Consider the following 26295-nt stretch of genomic DNA (forward strand, 5'->3'; position numbering starts at 1 on the left):
GCTTGTGTGTGCGTGTAGTTTTGATCTGTGTACCTGTATCCGAGTTCACGTTTGTGTTTGTTGTTTCTGCCACCCAGTGGTCCATCTTGAGTAAAGCGCTCTCTGGACCCAGTCATGGGGTGGGACAGCAACGGGCTGACTTACTGCTATCCTCTCTGGCCCTCAACCTGAAGGGAAGAACTAGCTTACCCCCACGTATCCATCCTACAAAGTCCGGCGCAAGATTTCCTATTTCCGTAGGCAGTCTGGCAGCGGGACAAACTGTCCTACGAAAGATCAAGCTGGACATGTGTCTTCCTCAGACTCTTCAGGGCGTAGGGACCTTGTAGCCTGGGGGTGCTGGAGGTCTAAGGACCCGTGAAATTGTATGCAGAAGTGAGTCTGCAGATTCTCATTGTCCTGACAACAGGAGAGGGATCTATTCTCTTGTTCAGGACTGACCTGAACATTTGTCCCCACAGCCAGGCCTGACCACCATGTCTCAGTTTGTTCTCTCGTCCTCCAATTGATTCCGTGCTACTTGAAAAGGGACCTGTGTCTGCATCTGCTGCGGTCTCATGGTGACATTTAGGGATTTGATAGAGCACAGTAACTGCTGAATAGGTCACTGCTGGTGATTTAAAAAAAAAAAGAAAAAAAAGTGAGCCCATGATTCCCGGAAGAGGCAAATGTAGCTGTGTTCCTTTAATAGAGCTGACTGGGTCCAGCATTAGGAAGGATTTCCCGGAAGACAGGAACAGGAGGGTTCTTGAAGCTGGACCCTGGCCTCCCTCCAGCTGCAGCTTGGTCCTGGAGGCGATGGTCAACTGACTTGGCGGCAGGTGGTTTCCCAAGGCCACCCCTGCTCCCTGCCTTTTCTCCCTCCCTCAGAAAACTCTGGAGAGCAGTGTGGACCATGCCCTCTCTCACCACCAGGTGGCAGGGCAGTCCTCCTTCCACCAGTTCATCTCAACACCCAGAAGTCATTCTGTATTCTAAATGAATACCCTCAACGGAAGCCCGCCAGGGAATGTGGAGTGCTAGAGAAATTAGCTCTGGAAATATTGGTGGCAGGCTTCACAAGAGTAGGCTATCAGCTACGCTTCTTGGAAAGAAACTAAGTAGATTCCTGGGAAGGAACGGGAGCCATGAGAACTGGTTGTGAAGCAGGGGAATAATAATACAGCAGAGTTTATGACAAAATGCCAGTTTTGGCAAAGGCAGAGTTAAATCTCTCTGTATGAAGATGGATAGGGGGTCAAGTCAAGTAGGTAGACGGAAAAAGATGGTGGTCAGGGTAGCATGTCTGCTCCAAGGAGGCAGCTGGGCCTGAGCTCCTTCTGAGAGTGTTAACATTTCAGACAAAATAAGAAAACTTTGGTAAATTCTGGGAGAGGAAATGGGCTAAATGGTCTACCCTTCCTTCTTTGCTCTCAACTCCACCATCTCCAATGGCGAAGTCTTCTAGGCTCATATACTGATTCAAGGAGGCCCTCTCTCGTCTACAGCCAGGCCAGGCAAAGATTAATCCCTGGAGAAGCCAGGGGTGAGGTATTACTCCCACAGATGAAGGGGGCCTATAAGCCTTAATAGTTACTGCACACTTAGTACTGAGCCTGGCACACTATAAGTGTTTTACAGACATCATCTCAGTCTTGGGAGGTCTACGTTATCAACATACCCATTATACAGGTGGGGAAAAAAACTTCAGAAGTTCGGTAACTTAGCCAAGGACAGCTGAAGGCCAAAGTCTGTACCCATGACCATTTGCATTATTACAGCTCCCAGGGGTAGATATAGGAAAGGGGGACCCCTGCTTGACAGTTCAGATTCCCCTGATGCCCTTTGACCTGACAAGCTCTTCATTAAAAATTGGAACAGGGAGGTCCAGTTGGTGCCCCCAGGAAGAACTAGCCCAAACAGCTTGGGTTGAGCCTCTGTCCCAGTCCTCAGCTGTCCACTCCTGACTCTGCATCTTCTCTCTGGATGGTGGTGTTGGAGCTGCTGGAGGGCTCATCCGGGGAGGCAGCCATGGCAGATGCAGCTGGCAGTCTCAGCCTTTGCTGCTTCTGATACTTAACCCTGCGGTTTTGGAACCAGACCCTCACCTGTAATTGAGGCAGTGAGAAGAGATCAGAATGTGACCAGCAGTTCCCACTGCTTCCCCCATTCCCACAGTCCCCACTCCTCTCTGGTCAAAATTTACTCTTCATTCTAAGGGAAGCACACCCTTCCCTCTAATGCCAGTCACCACTCATTCACTCAGCAAATATTTATTGAGCTCCTGATATGAACTAGGCATCACCCTAGGTGACGGTGATAATAGTGAGCAGTAGAGGCATGATCTCTGCCCTCATGGAGCTCATAGTCCAGTGGAGGGAGACTAATAACAAACATGGAAACAAATGTATAAACACAAAAGGGGGTATGAACAGGGGTTTGAGCCTCCCTGAAGAACCAGCACTTAAGCTGAGGCTCAGAGGATGAGAGGCCAGCCCGATGGGAACAGAGAAAAAAGCAAGCCAGGGCAGGGGAACCAAGCTTGGAGCGTCTGAGGACCAAAAAGGAGGACAGCATGGCAGGCACATCTGAGAGAGGAAAGCAAAGGAAGGGAAACTGTGAAGGCCATGGGTTAGAAGTGTCAACTTTGAGCTTTTAAGTGGGATGAAACACAGTCCTATTTACATGTCAAGTAAACTGCACATCTGGCAGTTGTGTGAAGAATGGATATAAACAGATTTGGGGAGATAGCTGGGGAGACTATTGCAGGGATCTAGTGAGAGCTGGGGCTGCACACTCCCTTCCCTGTGTGATGAGAAAAACAGTCCCATTTGGAACTGGGGGCAATGGAGAGAAATGAAATGATTCCAGTTGTATTTTGGAGGTAGAAGTGAAAAGGCTAGCTGATGGATTGGAAGTGGGAGAGAAAGAGGAATCTAGGATGACTAAGTGTTTTGAGCAACTGGGTGGACGGTGGTGCCATGTGTGGGAAAAGGAAGAGATATGGCGAGAAAAAAAAATCAAGAATTGAGGTTCTGACTTAAGTTTAAAATGGCTACCCGCAAGACATCCAAGTGGAGGCCGCAAGAAGGTAGTTAGATGTACAAGTCAGGAAAGAAAGGTGGGCTGAAGATAAAAATTAGGGAGTCATTGGCTTACAGATAGTATTTAAAACCCATGGGGATAGATTAAATCAGCTAGGGAGGAAAATTCGAGGTCACAAAGAGAAGAGTTGCCTACAAAGGCAACCAAGAAGAAAGGACCAAAAAGCCAGGAGAAAAACCAAGAGAGTGTGGTGTCTGGAAGCCAAGAGAAGAGTGTATTTCCTAAGAGAAGGAGTGGTTGCCTGTACTGAGTGGTGGGGTAAGATGAGGAAAGGAAAGCATCTGCTGACTTTGGCAACATGGAGGACATTAGAGACCTTGATGAGAAGGTTCAATGAAATGGTAGGTAAAGAATTCACAATGCAATGAGTTAAGGAGTAGATGGGAGGTGAGGACATACAGAGAACATAGCCAGTTCTTGATAGGTTTGCCTCTGAAAAGAGCAGAGAGATGATGCAGTAGCCAGAGGGGAATATGAGGTCAAGGGAATGTTTATTATTTTTAATATTTAGTCCCTTGAATACCTACTTAATTTCACTGTCAGCTCCTTATTTAGCATGGAGACATTACATTATAAAGTTCTAGATTAACACCATGTGTTGTTTCCATAATGTGATTTCAAATAGGACTATTTTTCTCAACATATAGGGAAGGGAGTGTGCCAGTGGTTAGGGCCTGTCTCCCCCATCGGCATGGCACAGAGGATGAAGGCCTATAAATTCCTCCCAGCCCCAACTCAGGGTCTTTGAGAGAGTAGTATCTGTCCCTAGGTACAGCCCGGGCCCCACAGGAGTCCCTGCTCTCACCTGGTTCTCTGTAAGGTTGAGCTGGGCTGCCAGCTGGGCTCTCTTCTTCCCCACTAGATTGTGCTGTTTTGCAAACACTTTCTCCAACTCTTCCAACTGCTCCAAGTTAAACATGGTTCGGACCCTCTTTTGGGATCTCTCAGTGTCCTGAAGGTCCTGAGCTTGGGCCCAGTTGCGGGGACCCCAGAGGCCTAGGCAGTGAGCCAGCTCCAAGCCTGAAGAGCAATTAGCAGGAGGAGAGGTTAGCCAGTAACCCCCTAGCTTCTCATCTTAGAGGAGAGAGAACAAGCTCACAGCTCCACTGCCCTGTCTTACCCTTGGCCAGGTAACACAGCAAGAAGGCAGGGTGGGAAGAGACTGCGCAGAAGTAAAACAAATGAGAAAGAAGGGACAGTGTTGTGAGACCGCTTCGGGCTCCATTATTCTTCAAGTGAGTGGCATAATCTTTGGCCCTAAGAGGAGCTGCCAAACCTCCATCTCTCCTTTCCTTTCCTTGGCTACTTCAGGAAAACCCTATGGGATGAGCAGAGAAGAGACCTGCTTCTGAACAAAGAGTGAGGGTTCATCCTTTTTGTTCATTCAACTTTTTGAATGTCTACTATGTTTCAGGCATGGTTCCAGGACAAAACAGAAAATCCCTAATAGTAAAAAAAAGGCAAATAAATAAAATATTGAGTATGTCAGAAAAGGATTAGCACTAGTGAGAAGAATAAAGCAGGGAAGGACAGGGTTAAGTGTGTGGGAGGGGGAGGGGGATAGTTTGTATCTTTAGAAAGGTAGGCACCTCACTAAGTTGACACTTGAACAGGGCCACTATGTATAGCTTGTGCCCTGCACACAGGTACCCAGCTGAGAGGGTAAGTGGAGTCTGAAATTCTGACCACTCTCCACAGGCCAATTCTTCCTGCCTGACAAGGTGTTGTGCCAGCTTGAAGTTAGGGAGTAACCTTTTCTAATGCACACAAGGGTGCTTTTCAGCTCATAGAGCTGTGGGCCAGCAGAGATGGAGATTGGTCTGCCAGAGGGCAGTACCTGAGTCATAACTCCAAAGGAGTGAGGAAGTAAGCCCTTGGGCTAGCTTGGAGGGAAGTGTTCCAGACAGAGGCCTGGCAAGTGCAGTGCTAAGACTGCTCAGCTCCCACTAGCCTTGGGGAGGCTCCAGGGCTGGCAAACGAAACTGCCCCAGTGAAGGGAGTGAGGCCTGGCTGCCCAAGACCCAAACCACTGGGCTCACCTGGCTTACCATAAACATAAGCATTAATAGAAAACTATGAAGAACAATCAATGGGGCCAGATTTAAAATATGGTACATCCTAACAATGGACCATTCTGTGGCAAAGAAGCTCTGCATGGACTTACAAGGAAAAATCTCTGATTCACGGTCAGGTGAAAACAGTAAGGTGTAGAGCAGTGTGTCTAGTATGGGGGTTAGAAGAATGTGTGTGTGTTTATGTATGTATATATATATTTATTCTCACACATATATACGTGTGTGCAGGTATAAAATACCACTGGAAGAATAAAGAAACTGGTGTCTGGCTGCCTGCGGGGTGGGGAGAACCAGGTGGCTGGGGGACAGGAGTGGTAAAGGAAACTCTTTTCCATACTATATCTCAGTTAACATTTTGAAGTTTGAACTGTATGGATGTAATACCCATGCAAAAACTAACTTGAAAATGAGACAACCATATACAAAGTCGTAAACTGCAATTCAAACCTCAGGTGTGTGGGGATGTTAGAAAAAGGTGGCTTGGAGTGAGGGCTGTGGCTCTTATTCATGGCACGAATTTGGATGGGGTTGGGAGACCAGTGTTTCTCTCCCACATGGTTAGGAGAAATGCCAGCTGAAGGGAGTTGAGGAGATGCAGGATGGGGGGAACCCAGGAAGTAGGAACCAGGTAAGATTGTCTTACAAGGATCTTGGTATGGGTCAATAATGCTTGCACTAACTTTGCTTCTGTTTTCCTTCATGGGAACCACGCAGATGCATGAACCAGAGAGCCAAAGATGGCAGAAACTCGTGTAGATGGATGTTAATGCTAGAGGAGAAAGTTACCTCAATGGTTAAAGTCTCACTGGGATTTAAGTGACTGCGCTCCAAGGACCCAGAGCCCCAAGGTACCACTCTAAGAGCTATAAGCAAGCAGGCGCAGAGCCGTAACCGCGTCGGCTAACTCCCAACAGCTCCTCGCTGGAGGGTACCAGCGGCAGCATCCGCTTCTCCCGTCTAAGACCGGGCCCTGGGTTCGCGACGAGAGCCGCTTTGGGAAAGAGCCTGCGCCACCAAGCATTATCCGAAGCGGGTGTGGGAGGGAGCAAGGGCCTCTACCAATCCCTCGTCCAGCGACGCGGGGCTGGGCCCCCTGCAGCCCTGCGCTGGTCCTAGCTGTCTTCCGAGCCCCCTCTGGCCCGCCCTCACCTCCCGCTCCGCACCCGCCTCACCACACACACCTTCTCCCACCTCAGCGGCGGGCCGGGCAGCCTCCCACCCGGTCTGGGTCCCTCTCTCCGCCCGGTATCAACGGCAGGCTCAAGGGTCATAGCGTTTCCACCCACTCTAACAGTGTGTGGCTCTCAAACTCGGGGACTTCTCCTCTACCCTGTGCCCACCGTCGCGGCCGTCCGCCACCTCGTACCTGTGACGCCGAGGCCCTGGAGGCCGCAAAAGTGGGCGGTGCGCAGCCGCAGCACCGGGAGCTGGGGGCACCGCTGGTCGAGCCCCGCGTTCAGGTAGGCGGGCAGCCACGTAGCCGGGTACGCGCTGGGCAGAGCCGGAGCGGGAGGCCGGGCGGGCGCGGTCCAGAGGCCCCCGGCAGCGCCGGCGGAGACAGACAGAGAGGAGATGGCGGGCGCACGGCGGTCGGGTCTGGCCAGGATGGCCTCGACAGAGAAGGAGGACTCGAGGCGTCCGGTTGCACGGGGTGGGCCTGGGCCTGCCGAGCGGCGCGGCAGCGCGGGGGACGCGGGCGCGGGAGACGCGGGCGCGGGAGAGCAGCTGGAGCGCGGGCGCTGGACCCGGGCGCCCGAGGTAGCGGGCGGCCGGCAGCCTCGCTGCCCGGGGCTGGGCATGGCGCGGCCCTTGCCCGGACGGACGCAGGGAGGGGAGCCGGGGGCCTCTGGGCTGTGTGGGCAGCGCGAGAAGAGAGTGAGGACACCTGCTTTAAATAAGGGAGCGAGCCTTGCTGTCCAGGAACAGCCGCCGCTGCCGGCGAGGTCTCTTAAATTGGACAGGGCGGGGCCGGACTGGCCGGGCCTTTTCTTCCCGCAGCCCAGGCACCGCCTCCCGGGCGCAGCCAACCCCGCAAAGTCCCAAAGCTCCGTGTGCCCCAGCGCCCTCCCTCCTTACGCATTAAAAAAATCCCACCCCCAACCCCAGCCCGTGCTGTCGGGTAAAGGACCCTGAGCTCGCTGTGACTTGCTGGTGATCCTGGGCGAGCCACCCTGCCAGTGTAGATGGATGTTAAGCTTTGCCTTCAAGCTTTAGCTCATCCTCTCACTGTCTGTGAAGCAGAAGCCCCTGGCCACACTCACCTGTGACTGCGCAAGCCCTTAAATTAAAAAAAAAAATTAATTTAAATATCTTGTTTAACCACTGTGAAATGTCAATTTCCCACCTTTCCCTGACTGGAGACACTGCTGTAGTTACCAATTTCTTTTGAGTCTTTCCAGGAACTTTCTGCACCCACATTACTTAGGGCCCACTGGAAAAATCTTTCCTGTATTCAAAAAAGTAGAAGGGTAAAAACATTAATGGTTCCAGATTAAGAAATACTAATTTATTGCAAATGCATGAGAGTTGATGTCCTACAAAACCTGAATTATGTAGGTGTAAGGCAGGCATTTGTATCCAGTTTTACAGTTGGATAATCAGCATTTACCCATGTCCTTGGGCAAGTTACAAGTTGCTGTATGAATTTCTTCACCTGTAAAATGGATAACGATGGTAGGTACCTCATGGAGTTGCTGTGTGATTACATGAGTTAATGCATGTAAATCATTTAGAATTGGCCGGTGAGCACTATGCTGTGATTGCAGAGTTCTGAGGGATTCCTGCCTTCCAGGCTCCCATAGCATTCTGCCTCCCCAAATCAATGCCTAACATTGAAACCACTCTACCAGGTCGAGGTGCAGTTCAGTGGCATTGTCCATAGGTGTCAGCTGTTTGGAACACCAACATGCCCTGTCTGTTCTGCAAAGTAAGGGCTGGAGGAACCTTGCTGGGTTCCTGCCCTCCCCCACTTCCTAATTCAGCAACTACCGGCCCTGCCTTCTGAGCAACCCCCCAGGCAGCCTGGAACGTGAGATTGTGGGCAAAATGATGTGCAAGCGTCCGATCTGATCCCAGGTCTAGGCTTACTGTGTTCTGACCAGAGTACGCAGGGTCAGAGATGAGGATACAGGAATGAGAGCCCTAGGGATGGGGCATGGATGGGAAGGACTCTGTCTTACGTGAGGTCAGACCCACTGGGATTTGGAAAGTTCTAGATGCTCCCCCCTCCCATAACTCCCAAATCTTACACACACCATTCCATTTCTCAACGTGTTTCTTTTGGAGGAGCTTTTTCTCCAAGAAGGAGGGGCTGTGTTACCCCCCCACCCCACCCAGGACCCACCCAGACTGCAGTGCCAAGGCACCAGAAGCAGGCCTTGTGAGCCTGGATACACACACCCACTTTTTTGGGCCCACAAAGACAGCAGCTTATGCAGTCAGGGAACAGTGGAGCAAGATGATGGAAAATGTGGATTTTGGAGTTGGACAAACCTGGCTTCAAATCCCAACTTTGTCACTGAACTTTTCTGTGACTTCAGATAAGTGGCCTATTCACTCTAAGCCTCAGTTTCTTATAAAATGGGAATGGTCTCTTAAGTGAGAAAATCATACCTAATGGGATTCTTACAAGAGTTGAATGAGATTGAGTTTTTAGCTACATGCTAGCTATTATGGGGAGGAGAGAGGCTATTTACAATAACAGCATGCACCCTGGAATCAGGGGAAGTTGACAAAGAACAAGAAAAAGCTTGTAAGATGGAAGGTGTATGACCATTTTGTTAAGTATGTTTGTGCTGAGTTTTAGGTAAAAAATATGGTCACTGTCTCTAGGTCTGGATTTTCCATACATAATTCACTGTATTTCAGTACATAGTTATCTATATTCTGTTGTTTCACTTATTTCTCCTCAAACTGTAAGCTCCTGAGGGTATAGACATTAATATCCTCAATTTACATATAAGTAAATAGAGCAAGAGAGGTTAACAGACTGCCTAGGTTCAAATCCCCTAGCTATTTCACCCTTAGCAAAATTTGTTTTAATTTACATTTATTTCCCTGAAGACTGTTCAAGTTGAGCATCTCTTCTTAAGCTTATCAGCGATTTGGATATCCCCTTTTGTGTGAAGCGCCTGTTCCAGTGGTTTCCTTATTTTTCCATTGGGTTACTATCTTTTTCTTATTAATTTGTAAGAATATTTATGTATAGATAGAGATAGATATTTTGGAATCAAGTCTTTTGTTAAATATATATATATAAGCAAATATCTTCTTCCACTCTGCGGCCTGCCTTTTCATTCTTTTAAAGTTTTCTTTTGGTGAACAAAATTACTAATTTTAATCAAGCTTAATCATCTGCTTTTGTGTCCTTTAAAAGAAACCTTTGCCTATCCAAAGTCATGAAGATATTCTTCTGTTATTTTTAAAATTCTTTGTTATTTTACCTTTTATATTTAGGTCTGGAATTGATTTTTGTGGAGGTGTTAGAAAAAAGACTTTTCAAGGATGAGTCAAAATCTGAATCAATAAAGGAAAATATTGATTGATTTAAATACACAAAAATTTAAAAATTAATTATAATAATGGTTTGTAACTGTACTTTGTTTTCTAAATGATTTGAGACTAACACATTTGAAGAAAATATTATTAGTGTGAAAGCTAGTATTACTGTAATTTTTATTTGTAATTCCAAATCTTGTTTTCTACATAATTTGAGATTAATGCATTTAAAATAAGTATTAGCTTATGTTTTGGGGCACACACCATATAAAAATGTAATTTTGTTACATCAACAACTGAAAGAGAGTAGGGATGGAGCTGTGAAGAAGCAGAGTTTTTGTATGTTATCAAAATTAAGCTGGTATAAATTCAGATTAGAGTGTTATAACTTAGGATGTAAGTTAAATGTAATGCCCATGGTAACCACAAAGAAGATAGCTATAGAATATACATAAAAGAAGATGAGAAAGAAATTTAAACATTTCACTACAAAAAATTGACTAAACACAAAAGAAGACAATACTGTAAGAAATGAGGGACAAAAGCTATGAGGCATACAGAAAACAGCACGATGACAGAAGTAAGCCACTCCTTATCAATAAAGTAATAATCAATTACTTTAAATAGATTGAACTCTCCAGTCAAAAGACAGATTGGCAAAATGGATAAAAATACATGAACCAACTATATGCTCTATACAAGAGACTCACTTGACAAGCAAAGACATAAACTGGTTGAAAGTGAAAGGATGGAAAAAGATATTCCATGAAAATAGTAACCAAAAGAGAATAGGAGTAGCTATACTAATATTGGACAAAATAGACTTTAAACCAAAAAAAAAAAAAAAAAGGGTTACAAGAGACAAAGAAGGACATTATATATTAATAAAATATTCAATACAGGAAGAAGTATAATAAACATTTATGTACCTAATGACAGACCATCAAAATATACAAAGCAAAAATTGACAGAATTGAAGGGAGAAATAGTTCAACAATAATAGTTGGAAACTTTTATATCCTACTTACAATAATGGATAGAACAAATGGAGAGAAGATAAGTAAGGAAATAGAAGACTTAAACAACACAATTAACCAACTAGATGTAACAGACAAATACAGAACACTCTACCCAACAACAACAAAAAATGTAAAAATTTTGTACATCAAAATATGCTATAAACAGAGTAGAAAGGCCACACAGGATGGGAGAAAATATTTGCAATTTTATATCTGATAAGGGACTAATATCCAGAATATATAGAGAATTCCTAAACTCAACAACAAAATAGCAAACAACCTGATTCAAAAATGGGCAAAAGACTTGAATAGACATTTCTCCAAAGAATATATATGAAAGAACAATAAGCACATGAAAAAATGCTCAAATCACTAATCATTAGGGAAATGCAAATCAAAACTACAGTGAAGGGCTTCCCTGGTGGCGCAGTGGTTGAGAGTCCACCTGCCGATGCAGGGGACACGGGTTCGTGCCCCGGTCCAGGAAGATCCCACATGCCGCGGAGCGGCGGGGCCCGTGAGCCATGGCCGCTGAGCCTGCGCGTCCAGAGCCTGTGCTCCGCAACGGGAGAGGCCACAACAGTGAGAGGCCTGCATACTGCAAAAAAAAAAAAAAAAAAAAAAATTAAAAATAGAATTACCGTATGATCCAGGCATTCCACTTCTGAGTCTATACCCAAAAGGATTGGAAGCAGGGTCTCGAAGAAATATTTACACACCCATGTTCATAGCAGCATTATTCACAATAGCTAAAACATAGAAGAAACCCAAGTGTGCATTGATGGAAGAATGGGTAAGCAAACCGTGGTTTATACATACAATGGAATATTTTTTCTTTTTTTCTTTTTTTACTGAAGTATAATTGAAAATGATCACCACAATAAATCTAGTTACCATCTGTCACCATACAGAGTAATTACAATATTATTGACTATATTCCTTATGCTGTACATTATACCCCCATGACTTATCTATTTTATAACTGGAAGTTTGTACTTCTATTTATTTATTTATTTATTTTTATTTTTGGCTGCATTAGGTCTTTGTTGTGGCATGCGGGATCTTTTTGTTGTGGTGTGTGGGCTCTTCGTTGCAGCATGTGGGCTTCTCTCTAGTTGTGGCTGTGGGTTTTCTCCCTCTAGTTGTGGCGTGCGGGCTCCAGGGCATGTGGGCTCTGTAGTTTGCTGCACGCAGCCTCTCTAGTTGAGGTGTGGGAGCTCAGTAGCTGTGGCGCGTGGTCTTAGTTGCTCCACGGCATGTGAGATCTTAGTTCTCCAACCAGGGATCGAACCCATGTCCCCTGCATTGGAAGGCGGATTCTATACCACTGGACCACCAGGGAAGTCCCTGGAAGTTTGTACTTCTTAATCTCTTTCTCCCATTTCACTCGTCTCCCTCCCTCCACTCTGGAAGCCACCAGTTGATTCTCTGTATCTCTGAGTCTGTTCCTGTTTTAAGTTTATTCATTTGTTTTGTTTTTTAGATTTTATATATAAGTGAAATCATATGGTACTTGTCTTTATCTGACTGACTTACTTCACATAGCGTAATACCCTCTAAATCCATCCATGTTGTTGCAAATGGCAAGACTTCATCCTTTTTTATGGCTGAGTAATATTCCATTGTATATGTATATATACCACATCTTCTTTATCCATTCAGCTATGGATAGACACTTAGGTTGCTTCCATATCTTGCTATTGTAAATAATGATGCAATGAACATAGATGTGCATATATGCTTTCAAAGTAGTGTTTTTTTTTACTTCAGAAAAATACCCAGAACTGGAATTGCTGGATTGTATGGTAGTTCTATTTAAATTTTGTGAGGAATCACCATACTGTTTTCCATAGTAGCTGTACCAATTTCATTCCTACCAAAGCACATGAGGGTTCCCTATTCTCCACATCCTCAACAACATTTTTTTTTGTTGTCTTTTTGATAATAGACGTTCTGCTAAGTGTGAGGTGATATTTCATTATGGTTTTGATTTGAATTTTCCTGATGATTAGTGATGTTGAGCATCTTTCCATGTGTTCGTTGGCCATCTGTTATGTCTTTTTGGGAAAATGTCTATTCAGGTCCTCTGATCATTTTTTAATTGGGTTGTTTGTTTTATTGCTATTTAGTTGTATGAGTTCTTTGTATATTTTGGATATTAACCCTTTCTTGCATATGTCATTTGCAAATATCTTCTCCCACTCAGTAGGTTACATTTTCTTTTGTTGATAGTTTCCTTCACTGTTCAAAAACTTTTTAGCCTTATGTAGTCCCATTTGTTTATTTTTGCTTTTGTTTCCCTTTCATGAGGAGACATATCCCCCCAAATATTGCTATGTCAAAGAGCATACTGCCTATGTTTTCTTCTAGGAGTTTTATGGTTGCAGGTGTTACTTTTAAGTCTTTAATCCATTTTGAGTTTATATTTGTATATGGTGTGAGCAAGTAGTCCAGTTTGATTCTTTTGCATCTAGCTGTCCAGTTTTCCCAGCACCATTTATTGAAGAGGCTGTCTTTTCTCCATTGTGTATTTTTGCTGCCTTTGTCATAGATTAATTGACTGTAAGTGTATCGGCTTATTTCTAGGCTCTCTATCCTGTTCCACTGATCTATGTGTCTCTTTTTGTGCCAGTACTATACTGTTTTGATTACTGTAGTTTTGTAGTATAACTTGAAATCAGGGAGTATAATACTTCTAGCTTTATTCTTCATTCTCAGATTGTTTTGGCCATTCAGGGTCTTTTGTGTTACTACAAAAACTTTAGAATTATTTGTTCTGGTCTGTGAAAAATGTCGTTGGCATTTTGATAGGAATTGCACTGAATCTGTAGATTGCGTTGGGTAGTATGTCATTTTAACAATACTAATTCCTCCAATCCATAAACGTGGTATATCTTTCCATTCGTTTGTGTTATTTTCAGTTTCTTTCATTGATGTCTCAGTTTTCTGAGTACAGGTCTTTAACCTCCTTATTTAGATTTATTCCTAGGTATTTTATTCTTTTTTATGCAATTGTAAAAGGGATTGTTTTCTGTATTTGTCTTTTGGATACTTCTTTTTTAGTGTACAGAAATGCAACAGATTTCTGTATATTAATTTTGTATCCTGAAACTTTGCCAAATGCATTGATGAGCTCTAGTAGTTTTCTGGTGGCATCTTTAGGATTTTCTATATGTGGTATCATGTCATCAGCAAACAGTGACAGGTTTTCTTTTTCCTTTCCAATTTTGATTCCTTTTATTTCTTTCTATTGTTTGATTCCTGTGGCTAGGACTTCCAATACTGTGTTGAATAAAAGTGGCAAGAGTGGGCATCCTTGTCTTGCCTCTGATCTTAGGGGAAATGCTTTCAGCTTTTGACCATTGAATATGATATTGGCTATAGGTTCATCATATATGGCCTTTATTATGTTGGGGTATGCTCCCTCTATACCCACTTTGTTGAGAATTTTTATTATAAATGGATGTTGAATTTCGTCAAGAGTTTTTCTGCATCAGGTAATCATATGATTTTTATTTTCAAATTGTCAATATGGTGTATCACATTGATTGATTTGCAGATATTGAACCATCCTTGCATTGTGGAATAAATTTTACTTTATCATGGTGTATGATTCTTTTAATGTATTATTGAATTTGATTTGCTAGTATTTCATTGAGGATTTTTGCATCTATGTTCATCAGAGATATTGGCCTGTAATTTTATCTTTTCGTGGTGTCTTTGCCTGGTTTTGGTATCAGGGTGATGCTGGCCTTGTAGAATGAGTTCGGAAACATTCCTCCCTTTTGAATTTTTTGGAGTAGTTTGAGAAGAATATGTGTTAATTCTTCTTTAAGTGTTTGGTAGAATTCACCTGAGAAACCATCTGGTCCTGGACTTTTGTTCATTGGGAGTTTCTTGATTGATGATTCAATTTCATTACTGGTAATTGATTTGTTCATATTTTCTATTTATTCCTGATTCAGTCTTGTGAGGTTGTACATTTCTAGGAAATTATCCATTTCTTCTAGGTTGTCTTTTTTCTTTTCTTTTTTTTTTTTTTTTTGCGGTACGTGGGCCTCTCACTGTTGTGGCCTCTCCCGTTGCAGAGCACAGGCTCCGGACGCACAGGCTCAGTGGCCATGGCTCACGGACCTAGCCGCTCCGCGGCATGTGGGATCTTCCCGGACCGGGACAAGAACCTGTGTCCCCTGCATCGGCAGGCGGACTCTTAACCACTGTGCCACCAGGGAAGCCCCTAGGTTGTCCATTTTATTGGCATATAATTGTTCATCGTAATCTCTTATGATCCTTTGTATATCTGTAGTGTCGGTTGTAACTTTTATTTCTGATTTTATTTATTGGGACTGTTCTCTTTCTTTCTTGATGAATCTGGCTAAAGGTTTATCTATTTATTTAGCTTTTCAAAGAATCAGCTCTTAGTTTCAGTGATCTTTTCCATTGTTCTTTTAGTCTCTTTTTATTTATTTCTACTCTGACCTTTACTATTTCTTTCCTTTTATTAACATGTTTTATTTTTTGTCTTTCTTTTTCTAGTTCCTTTAGGTGTAATGTTAAATTGTTTATTTGAGATTATTCTTGTTTTCTGAGGTAGGCTTGTATCACTATAAACTTCTCTCTTAGAACAGCTTTTTTAGTATACCATAGATTTTGGATCATTGTGTTTCCATTTTCATTTGTCTTCAGGTATTTTAAAAATTTCCTCTTTGATCTCTTCAGTGACCCATTGGTTGTTTAGTAGTACTTTGTTTAGCATCCATGTGTTTGCATTTTTTGCAGTTTTAAAAATTGTGGTTGATTTCCAGTCTCATACTGTTGTAGTCAGAAAAGATGCTTGATATGATTTCAAGCTTCTTAAATTTATTGAGACTTGTTCTGTGGCCTAGAATTTGATATATACTGGAGAATGTTCCATGTGTGCTTGAAAAGAATGTATATTCTACTGCTTTTGGATGGAATGTTCTATATATATTTATTAAGTCGATGTGGTCTAACGTGTCATTTAAGGCCATTGTTTCCTTATTGATTTTCTGTCTAGATCATCTGTCCATTGGGGTAAGTGGGGTGTAAAAGTCCCATACTAGTATTATATTTTTGTTAATTTCTCCCTTTATGTTTTGTTAATATTTGCTTTATATATTTAGGTACTCCTATGTTCGGTGCATATAACTTACAACTCTTATATCTTCTTGTTGGATTGTTCCCTTGATCATTATGTAATGTCCTTCTTTGTCTCTTGTTACAGTCTTTGTTTTAAAGTCTATTTTGTCTGATATAAGTATTGCTAACCTAGCTTTCTTTTCATTTCCATTTGGATGGAATACTTTTTCCATTTCCTCACTTTCAGTCTGTGTGTTGTCTTTAGATCTGAAGTGAGTCTCTTATAGGCAGCACATATATAGGTCTTGTTTTTGTATCCAGTCAGCCACTCTATGTCTTTTGATTGGAGCATTTAATCCATTTATATTTAAAGTAATTTTTTTTGGTCATGCCGTGTGACTTGCAGGATCTTAGCTCCCGAAACAGAGATTGAACCCATGCCCCCTGTAGTGGAAGCATGGAGTCCTAACCACTGGACCACCAGGGAATTCCCTAAAGTAATTATTGATAGGTATGCACTTATTGCCTTTTTAATTGTTTTATGGTTGTTTTGTAGTTCTTTTTTGTTCCTTTCTCCTTTTGCTCTCTTCCCTTTTGATCTGATGACTATCTTTAGTATTATGTTTGGATTCCTTTCCTTTGTTGTGAGTGTCTTATGGGAGTTCCCTTGTATATAACTAGTGCTTTTTTCTTGCTGCTTTTAAATATCTTTATATTTATGCCAATTATTTTATATCTAAATATAATTATCTTTAATTATTGCCATTTTAGTTACAGCATGTCTTGGTGTGGACCTCTTTGGGTTCATCTTGTTTGGGACTCTATGCTTTTTGGATCTGAATATCTGTTTCTCTTCCCAGGTTAGGGAAGTTTTCACTTATTATTTCTTCAAATAAGTTCTTTGCCCCCTTTTCTCTCTATTCTCCTTCTGGGCCCTTGGATTGTGAATATTACCATGTTTGATATTGTCCCAGAAGTCTTTTAAACTATCCTCATTAGGCACTTCCCTGGTGGTGCAGTCATTAAGAATCCACCTGCCAATGCAGGGGACATGGGTTCAAGCCCTGGTCCGGGAAGATCCCACATGCCGCAGAGCAACTAAGCCCGTGCACCACAACTACTGAGCCTGCGCTATAGAGCCCGCGAGCCACAACTACTGAAGCCTGCGGGCCTATAGCCTGTGCTCTGCAGCAAGAGAAGCCACCGCGATAAGCCTGCGCACCGCGACAAAGAGTAGCCCCCACTCACCGCAACTAGAGAAATCCCACACAGCAATGAAGACCCAACACAGCCAAAAAAACAACAAAAAAAAAATCAAAAAAAAAACCTACAGGAAGAATTATATTTCAAAATGACACTTCAGAAGTAGCCCTAATTAAAGTCAGGAATAAGATGTATACCCAGTATTGTAGTGTCTATTTATCATTGTACTGGTGATACAATGCCATAAGACACAAAAAGAAAGATGTAAGAATTGGAAAGGAATAGATAAAATTACTCTTATTTGTAGACAATATGACTACAGAGAAAATTCAAGCAAATTCACAATGAAACTATTAAAACTAATCAGAAAATTTAGTAAAGTTGCTGGGTATCTGATCAATATATAAAAATTGGTAAATGTAAATATTATTAGCAAATGTAATAGAAAAATATATCTCATTCATAACTGCAACATAAACTATAAGGTACATAGGAATGAACTTAGGAGATATGTGAAATATTTAAAGAGAAAAGTAGAAAACAGTATTGAAGGACATAAAATAAGACCTTAATAAATGAATGGGAAGACTCAAGGTCAAAAGATGACAACTATTCCCAAAATTATCCAAAAATTAAATGCAATTAGAATTTTAAAAAATCCCAATTATAGAGCTTGACATACTGATTCAAAAACTGTAGAACAAAACACCAAGAGTATCTAAGACAATTTGAAAAAAGTGAATAAGGTAAAGGAACTTACCTTACCCAATATCAACACTTCTTATAAAGCTATAGTAAAAATGTGGACATATTATTTGGTTATGAATATGGAAAAAGAAAAAAGGAGATTTCATTTTTCAAAAGGCATAGTTTTATGACCTCAGGATAAGGAAGACTTGCTTAAATACAAGAAACACAATAAACTTTGATACATTCAAACTTAAAACTTCTGTACAGTAAAAGACACCATAAACAAAGATAAAAGCCAAGTCACAAACTGAGATAATATATGTACAACCCCCAGAGCTGACAGGGTTCAATCAGAGAATCCAAACCACTAGGGGTGGCATGCCATAAGGCATTTATTATGGAAATTTGATCTTATGTAATTATGGGTACTATTTAAACAGTTCACGTACAGCTATTGCTTCTGCATCTAGTACTGAGGCCTCAAGTAGGCAGGGTAGGCAGTGAGGAATGAAAAGTGAACATGAAGTGGGGAGGATAGGGATCGCTGGAACCTTCGAGGAAGAGCTGAAGCTCTCAAGAAGAAACTGGAACTCACTTCTTTCTTTCACTACCTCCAAGCCTCCAACTTCCATGATGCAGGAGATCAGTAGAAGAATCTGGTGTCTTTCGTCCCAGAGCTAAAAATGCACCTAGCCCAGGAGTTGAAGAAGCTGAAGGAGGAGATCCAATGAGAGCTGAAAGAGCTGCAGACTTGGCTCTTGCCTCACACCAATAAAGTGAACCAACAGGTCCACAACACTGTGCTTGAACTGCAATAACACCTAACCCTACAGCGACCTTCCAAGTATAAACATAGCTGCTTCACTTCTACCTTGCAAATATCATGGAAATTTCTCCTGTGGCCAACACTAACCTAGAACCATAGAGGAAAGGGAATTCTAGGAAGTATGATTCCAGCTTAGTTAAGGTGATACAGTCCAAAGCCATCACTGCCCACCCTTTGTCAACTTGGCATCCATAAATACCTGTTTTCACCAGACGTAACTTTCAAATAAAGTTTGAAAGCAAACTACAGCGAAATTCTGTTTCTGCTTAACATGATATACCTATCCCTGTACAATGAAAATATGTCGGATCAAGTGGTTATCTATGTGGAAAAAGAAAAAGTTCATTTCTAACCCTCCCCTGCCAAAAGAAGATACAAAGTCTGTAAGTTCATAGTTTTCATAGTTTGGTGATGTTCACTTCTCTTCTAGCTATGTCACACTGCCCCTGTGATATCCTGTAACAATTACTGATGAATAATGTTAAAAACTTATTTAGACAGTAGAGGGATGGGAAGCCTAAGGGAAATTTTGGTTAAAACACAAAAATATTTACATTGAAATAAGAAGACATTTTCGTCCTCATTCCTGCAACTGGTTGTGTTGTGTTAGCTGATATTTAAAAATACGCTTCCACTCCCCATTTCATATTCCCTGCCTGATGGGGTGACCCTTGTTTCTGCCAATAGCACTCCTTCCTGCATTAGTTTGTAGTAGTTTTGCTGTCGATTTTAATCACAGGAGGTGAGAATACTTGGTAAAGAGACTCCCCATTCCCCCCTTGATTGTCAGGACCAACCACCCCAGGCAGTACAATAACCTTCTTTGCCTGTTGATTCACTGGCAAGAGAAGCCCAAAGTAGCCAGGGCCAGTCTCACTTTACAGCTCAGTGGGACCACTGCTGTGTTTCCTGTGGAAATATTTCTCTTTGGGGAACTAATACTCTAGATTAGCATAGCCCAAAGTTTCAGAGACAGAAAGCAATAATTCTGCTAGAGAAGTACTGTGTGTTATCTCATTTATACTCTGTTTCCTGACTCACGAATCCTTGCTTTGGGAGAAACAGCACCCTATGTCAGTTGCTCATTTAGAGCATATCCTTCATCCTGAAGGGCATTACCCAAGCCCTCAAGGTGTTGCCACCCAGCTGGAACCATAACTGAGTCTTCAAGAGACCATTCTACTGTTCTCTCAGGCCAGCTACTTTAGAGTAATGGGGAACATGGTAACACCAGTGAAGACCGTAAGCCTGAGCCCATTGTTTCTCTTCATTTGCTGTAAAAGAAATTCTTTGGTCAAAAGCAATGCTATGTGGAATGCCATGACATACAGATAAGGCATCCTGTATGTTCACAGATGGTGATTTTGACAGAAGCATTGTGGGCAGGAAAAACAAATCCATGTCACAGTTACTGGATATTCCATTGAGAACAAAGCCCTGCTCCTTCCTTTGTAAACAACCTGCCACCATGTGGCTGATTGACTTCCAAATTGGGAACTCAGTGTTGGCTTCTACTGTTGGCAGGTTGGGCACTCAGCAGTGGCTGTAGCCAGACTGGCCTTGGTGAGTGAGAATCCATGTTACTAAGCCCACACATGACCTCTATCCCTCCCACCATGGCCACATTTTCCATGAGTCCATTATAATAACAATACCTACTTTGTCTTTGGTGATTAAGTACCATTACTTGGTCCCTGCTAACCTGGGATTTCATCATCCCCATTGAATGTGGGGAGCCAGATTCAATAGTGTAAATTCCTACCATTATTTTTGGCCTACAGAGAATAGCCACCACAGAGCTCTTCAAGGATATCAGGGCTCTCCTTGTGAATGTGCTTCTCACAGCCTTGGGGAAAGGAGTGTCCTCTGGACTTTCCTGAGCACATTTTTAGGAGGTAGGTAAATAGGTCTTATATGATAAATCTGCGGTAGCATTCCAATCTTCCTTAGCCTTTGAACACTTTCTTCTACTGTATACCAAAGAAGTTTTGGCATTCTAGCTTCCAGATTTCAAGCAGCCAACTGAGCAAATGGTTGGAACCACTCAAGCTAACACACTGAATCAGAAATTTCTACACTAATAAATAAATGTAGCCTAATCTGACTTTATATTCCTTCCACCCCGAGTCTGCACGTTAGGGATCCATATCTATACATTTCCCCAGGTTTCCGTTGATATAAATTGGCAAAGTCATGAAATTATTTTGGTGTGTATCACACCTTCTCTTGGGTCATGCTTTGTACTTCACCCTTTGGAGTCTGTTTGGACTTGAGCCTATAAGCAATGGAGGTAGATCCTGAGAAAAATCAACACTTCTACTTCAGGGAAGGCCACTACAGGCCCCACAGGCAAGGGAGACTTCCTCACGTAGGGGTGGAAGGGCCATTTCTACTGAAAAAAGTGGTTCAGCAGACCCTAGGGACTCAAGGTCCCCAGGTTCACAGGAATCTGTCAATACATGTCTCCATCCTAACTTTCATGGTCCCACTCCTTCCCCATCAACTACCTAATTTTAACAGAAGAGAATTCTGAGGACACAAGCCGTAGTCCCTACATGGACCTTGAGATGGGAATGTAAAGCCCTGACTCATCATATTCTTTCCCCAAGTTCTTCAGGGCACTTTAGCAACATACCGATCTCATTCTAATTGTTATGCTCAAGCAAATACTTGGTCAAAGTATTGACTTCTATAGGCACTTGATTACGATTGTCTACAGGTGATTTTTTTTCTTTCCTTCTTTCTTTTTTTAAAAAACTTTTTGGCCATGCCACAGGGCATGCAGGATCTTATCTCCCCAATCAGGGATTGAACCCACTCCGCCTGCAGTAGAAGCACGGAGTCTTAATCACTGGACTGCCAAGGAAGTCCCTACAGGTTACTATTTTAAAACGTTTTCTCCTGTTATATGCCATGCAGTAACAGTGATCCCTTTACCCCTGGTAACCCTTGGTAAGTGTCATTTATGCCTTTAGATCTAATTAGATCACAGAATCAATTCTAGACAATTTAGACCAAATTTAGAGAACCCATCACTCACTAAGGTTCTGTTCTTCTTGGAACTATGTCTGCTAGCAAATTCTATTCCAGTCAGGATCCAATCTGTGAAGCAGAGCCACGAGGAATGACATAGGATAAGGAATTTATTATGGGAATTTGACTTTATGCAATCACGGGAGCTGGTTATAGCGTCTATGTGAGGCTGTTACTTCTTTTTCTGGGGCTAGGGACTGAAATCCCCTGGAAAGGCAGTCGAGAAGGAAAGATGGATATGAAGTGGGGAAGCAAGGACGAACCAGGATCCAGGAGGAAGAGCAAGAATGAGCTGGAAACGGCCTCCATCTCACACCCCCTCCAAGCCTCTAACGTCACTGATGTAGGTGACCTGCAAAAGACTCTGGTGTCCTTTGTTCTAGAGCTAAATACATACCTAGCCCAGGAGTTGGGGAAAGTGAAGAGGGTCTGGGGACAGATAAAGGAGCTTTGTGTCCAGCTGCTGCCCCCACCAGGAAGGGGAGCCAGCAGCTCAGCCGCGATGCGTGAGCCACCCCAGGGCCTACCTCACACAGTGTGAACGTGCTGCCTGCAGCGTCACTTCTGCCACATCAGTATCATGCAGATTTCTCCTGTGGCCGAACCTAGCCCAGAACCATGTATGGAAGGGAATTCTGGGAAATGTAGTTCTAGCTTAGCTAAGTTGACGCAGTACAGAGCCACGAGCCTATTTATATAAAAAGGTTTAAAACACGTATAAGGTAAAACATAAATAAGTGGTACAAGTATAAAGACATTCTTGAGCATGGTAAATATGACAATTAAAATAGGGATGAGCTCCGGGGAAGAAGGGAATGGGACTAGGGAGGGGTACATATACTGTTAATTTTCTGTAATATTTCTTAAAACAACTAGAGTAAAAATGTTTGATAAAAGTGGATGGTGGGCTTCCCTGGTGGCGCAGTGGTTGAGAGTCCGCCTGCCGATTCAGGGGACACGGGTTCGTGCCCCGGTCCGGGAAGATCCCACATGCCACGGAGCAGCTGGGCCCGTGAGCCATGGCCGCTGAGCCTGCGTGTCCGGAGCCTGTGCTCCGCAACGGGAGAGGCCACAGCAGTGAGAGGCCCGTGTACGGCAAAAAAAAAAAAAAAAAAAAAAAAGTGGGTGGTGGTGGGCATATGGATATGCTTTGTATTAATTCTCTATACTTGTCTATAGGTTTGACATGTAGAGAGCAGGAAGAGGGGGAAAATGGTAATCATAATGATTGCTAATACTTACTGGTCGCTTAAGCTTTGCACTTGGATTATCTCACTTAAGTAGAGAACTAGTTTCTTTCTCTGGACTGAGGGAAGAAACATAGCTGTAGACACCAATATTCTGAACCCTAGTCAGGACCCCAGGGCCACCGGGGACCGAGGAAGTTGGAGAAGGCATGTTGGGAGACCCCTTGGCTCCCCTTTCCTCCAACACCCTCGAGAATCCTTGTCCCTTTTCTCCTTTTCCACCTTCTCTTTTGCAGAGTCTCTCCTCATCCCTCTTTCTCTTTCATCTTGCCAAAGGGAGACTTTTTCACCCAGAAGAAAGGTGCTAACTAGGGAATATGGTGGTCATTGCAGCTGAGATGCAGGGCCCACACACATCAGGCCTCAAGTCCAGCCCAGCCTACAGGAAGAGAAGGCCTGAGGGCCACCTCGGGGGAAGCCCTACACCTCCTCCCCCTGCCCAGCTGTCTCAGCTCCCCCCACACCTGCTTCTCCCCTCATCTGCCCCTCCTGCACCCCCTTGCACCTGACAGGCCAAGAGCAAACAAGTTGTTGTTTGTTCCTCTCTCCCAGGAATGCACAGTGACACAGAAGAGGCACACATTGCTAACACACATTGCACTTTGCAGTTACCTACTGTTTCCTAGCTTTTTCTTATGTATGCTGCTTTTAAGACTTTCTCTGAAATCCTGTGCTCTTTAATTAGACTGAAGTCAACAAACATCTATTTGTTTGAGACCTATTTTATGTCCTGGGTTTATGAGGGGTGCAAAGGAATGAAGACTACCGTTTCTTCCCACTGGGAACTCACAGTCTCATGTTGGGGGAGATTCACAACTAAGTAATGCGACTGTCAAACTAAAAGGGCAGATTCTATGTGAGTATGAAGGACAGAGATTAGCTATAGCTTCAGAGATCCAGGAAGGCTTCTTGGGGAAGGCTTTCCTCTGCAGATACTTCCAAAGAGAGGATAGCCTACAAAGGCAAGGAGTGGGGGAGATTATGCAAAAAGAATGTGCTGTGAGAGAAGAGAGAAGGGCTAACTAGTATGGACCCGTGTGGACTCCCAGCTTTAAGGAGGGCCAAAGGCAGGGGGAAGAAACAGTGATCAGAGAGGAAGTGTAAGGACCGGGGCAAACAACCCTCATTCAGTGCGACTAGTATGTTTTCTACCCACTTAGGGTACTTTAGAGCTGGTTGGGGCCTTCGCAGCCAACTAGTCAAAGCCATTTGTTGTACTGAAAGGAAGGACATTGAGACTGAACTAAGTGGGGAGAGATTTGCACAAAAGGCAAAACTTGGTCCAGGACTCAGCTTCCAGCTCACTGTACACCATACCCCTGTGACAACCCCAGACCCAGGTCAGCAGCTTCTTTGTCATGTTACCCACCAGCCACGCCTACCACAGTACCCAGCACACAGTAGGTACACACATATTTGCTGAATTGAATTCTATTTCTCCTTTATTCCTCCAGTTTCTAAAGAAAGGAACAAGAAAGAGGGATGGGGGGCTTCCCTGGTGGCGCAGTTGTTGGGAGTCTGCCTGCCAATGCAGGGTACATGTGTTCGAGCCCTGGTCTGGGAAGATCCCACATGCCGCGGAACAACTAAGCCCTTGAGCCACAACTACTGAGCTTGCGCGTCTGGAGCCTGTGCTCCGCAACGGGAGAGGCCGCGACAGTGAGAGGCCCACGCACCGTGATGAAGAGTGGCCCCCGCTCGCCGCAACTGGAGAAAGCCCTCGCACAGAAACGAAGACCCAACACAGCCAAAAATAAATAAATAAATTAATTAATTTAAAAAAATTTTTTAAAAAAAGAAAGAAAGAGGGATGGTCCTCTACCAAACCACTATTCATACCACAGGCTCTGGGTAAGGGGTGTATCTTGTTGATCCCCATGATTCTGCTGTTATTCCCATTTTATAGATGGGGAAACTGGATCTTGAAGAGCTAAGATTTGTTTTGCAGCTAGTGAACTGTAAGCATTCAAACCCAGGTCCATCTGACGGTAAATTCCACACTAAGAGTATCAACTTAAATGGCTGAAATTGAATTTAATTGAGTTAATTTCTCCTCTGTGCCCCACAGCCCTTCAAGGGGGAAGGATTATTTTTTCCCTTTGGGGGTGCATGGGGGATAGAGCTGTAGTAGAAGGGTGTATGTGTGTGAGAGAGAGAATAAATCCTTTTAAAGACCAACTTGTTTCAACTACTCATAACTGACTGAACTTCCAATACCAGTAGAAGAAGTGAACAAAGGTATTGGTTCTTTTTAAAAAGTCACTGACAGGTTCAGCCCGTCTCTGCATCATCACATTCAAACCTGGTCTGAGGGTCCAGAAACTCAGGGGTGTTGTTGAAATGGAAAAACACAGAAAGAGTTGGGTTATCATGTGTGTCATCTCTCCAAGTGTCTTGTAAGCAGATGGTGTTCGAGGGGGAGAGGATGAAAGAACCACCTAGAAAGCGGTTTCTGTGTTCAGAAGAAAGGAAAATAGAGATGACGGTGGTGGTGATGGTGTGTGTGGATTGCAGGCAGGTGTCAGGGGTGTTGGGCGGGGAGAAGAGGACAGACTTGTCACGGGCCCTCACACCAGCCCAGACCTTCCCTCATGCCCTTGTAACCTTTTTAAGGCTCTTCCACAAGTGGGCTTCTGGGGTTGTCACCAAGCCTCTGCCATCCCCTACTAAGGCTGAGGAGGTCAAGTCCGGGGATGGGGAGAGAACTGGGTGGAAGGGGGCACTGGAAGTCCTGGGAAACCTCACTTTCCAGGCCAGGTGCAGAGGCTGGTCCTTGCCACCAGCTGGGGGTCTAGGAGTCGGGTGGGGGCTCTGGCTGCCTGTTTGTTCAGCCCTGAACTGAGGTTCCTGTTAGGAAGTTACCTTATTTGTGTTCAGACTGATTTGTTTGCTGTTCACACTCACATGGTGAGCTGCCCCTTGGAGTCCTGGCTTCAAACGTAGGGGTAGGCATGGGAAGTGGGAATGATGGCCAGACTCAGAGCCTGCAGGGTCCAGAGAGTACTCTGGGAAAATCAATGTCTACAAGCTCCTGATGAGAAGGTGGGTTGGACCCCACTGGAAGCTCAGCCCTGGCTCCCTGCTTTCCAGAGGAGAACCACATGGGGCTCACCCAGTGAGGAGTCCTAAGGCAGGAAGCCTCGGAGTTTGGCTTCCTCACTCACCGGGGGAAGTGCCTAGTGAGGAACAAAGTATCCTAATGCCAGGCTCCCACCTTGAAACGCTGATTTAGTTGGTCTGTGGTGTGCCCGGGGCACCGGGACTTGTACAGCTTTCCCAAGTGATTCCACTGTGTGGCCAAGGTGAGAACCTCTGTTCTAGAGTCTACTAGCTTCTCAAACTTTAATGTGCATACACATCACCCAGGAATCTAGTTAAACTGTAGATCCAACTCAGTGGGTCGGAGTTGGGTCCTTACATTCTGCATTTCTAACACATTCCCGTGTGATGCTGGTGCTGTTAGTCTGGGGACCATTCCTTGAATGGCAAGCCCCTATACCTGCTTTCAACTTCTCCTTCCA

At 43.7% G+C, this 26295-nt stretch overlaps 1 protein-coding gene and 1 long non-coding RNA gene across 4 annotated transcripts; one reads left to right on the plus strand and one right to left on the minus strand.

Moving 5' to 3' along the window:
- Nucleotides 1-680: 680 nt before the first annotated feature.
- Nucleotides 681-7161, minus strand: NOTO (notochord homeobox). Its single transcript, XM_067704715.1, has 3 exons — nt 6526-7161; nt 3890-4104; nt 681-2087 (listed from the first exon to the last, which is right to left on the minus strand). The coding sequence occupies exons 1-3, from the start codon at nt 6956-6958 to the stop codon at nt 1929-1931; spliced, it is 807 nt and encodes a 268-aa protein (XP_067560816.1). The 5' UTR covers nt 6959-7161; the 3' UTR covers nt 681-1928.
- On the plus strand, nt 5555-24558 carry LOC137206106 (uncharacterized). 3 transcript variants are annotated; one of them, XR_010934435.1, is made up of 3 exons: nt 5555-6007; nt 21722-21870; nt 24229-24558. It is a non-coding gene; the product is annotated as an uncharacterized lncRNA (long non-coding RNA). The 3 variants fall into 3 exon arrangements; XR_010934437.1 differs by lacking the exon at nt 5555-6007 and adding an exon at nt 6107-6619; XR_010934436.1 differs by lacking the exon at nt 5555-6007 and adding an exon at nt 20274-20389.
- Nucleotides 24559-26295: the final 1737 nt, after the last annotated feature.

Source organism: Pseudorca crassidens, chromosome 14, assembly GCF_039906515.1.
Source record: "Pseudorca crassidens isolate mPseCra1 chromosome 14, mPseCra1.hap1, whole genome shotgun sequence".
Classification (NCBI taxonomy): domain Eukaryota; kingdom Metazoa; phylum Chordata; class Mammalia; order Artiodactyla; family Delphinidae; genus Pseudorca; species Pseudorca crassidens.

Bases quoted from the DNA above. Each gene is read 5' to 3' on its own strand.
- NOTO (XM_067704715.1), bottom strand. From the start codon at position 6,958: ATGCCCAGCCCCGGGCAGCGAGGCTGCCGGCCGCCCGCTACCTCGGGC. The intron at 4,105-6,525 runs GTACGAGGTGGC...ATTGCTCTTCAG, and splicing joins CCAGGGCCTCGGCGTCACAG to GCTTGGAGCTGGCTCACTGC. The intron at 2,088-3,889 runs GTGAGAGCAGGG...CCTCAATTACAG, and splicing joins TCAACCTTACAGAGAACCAG to GTGAGGGTCTGGTTCCAAAA.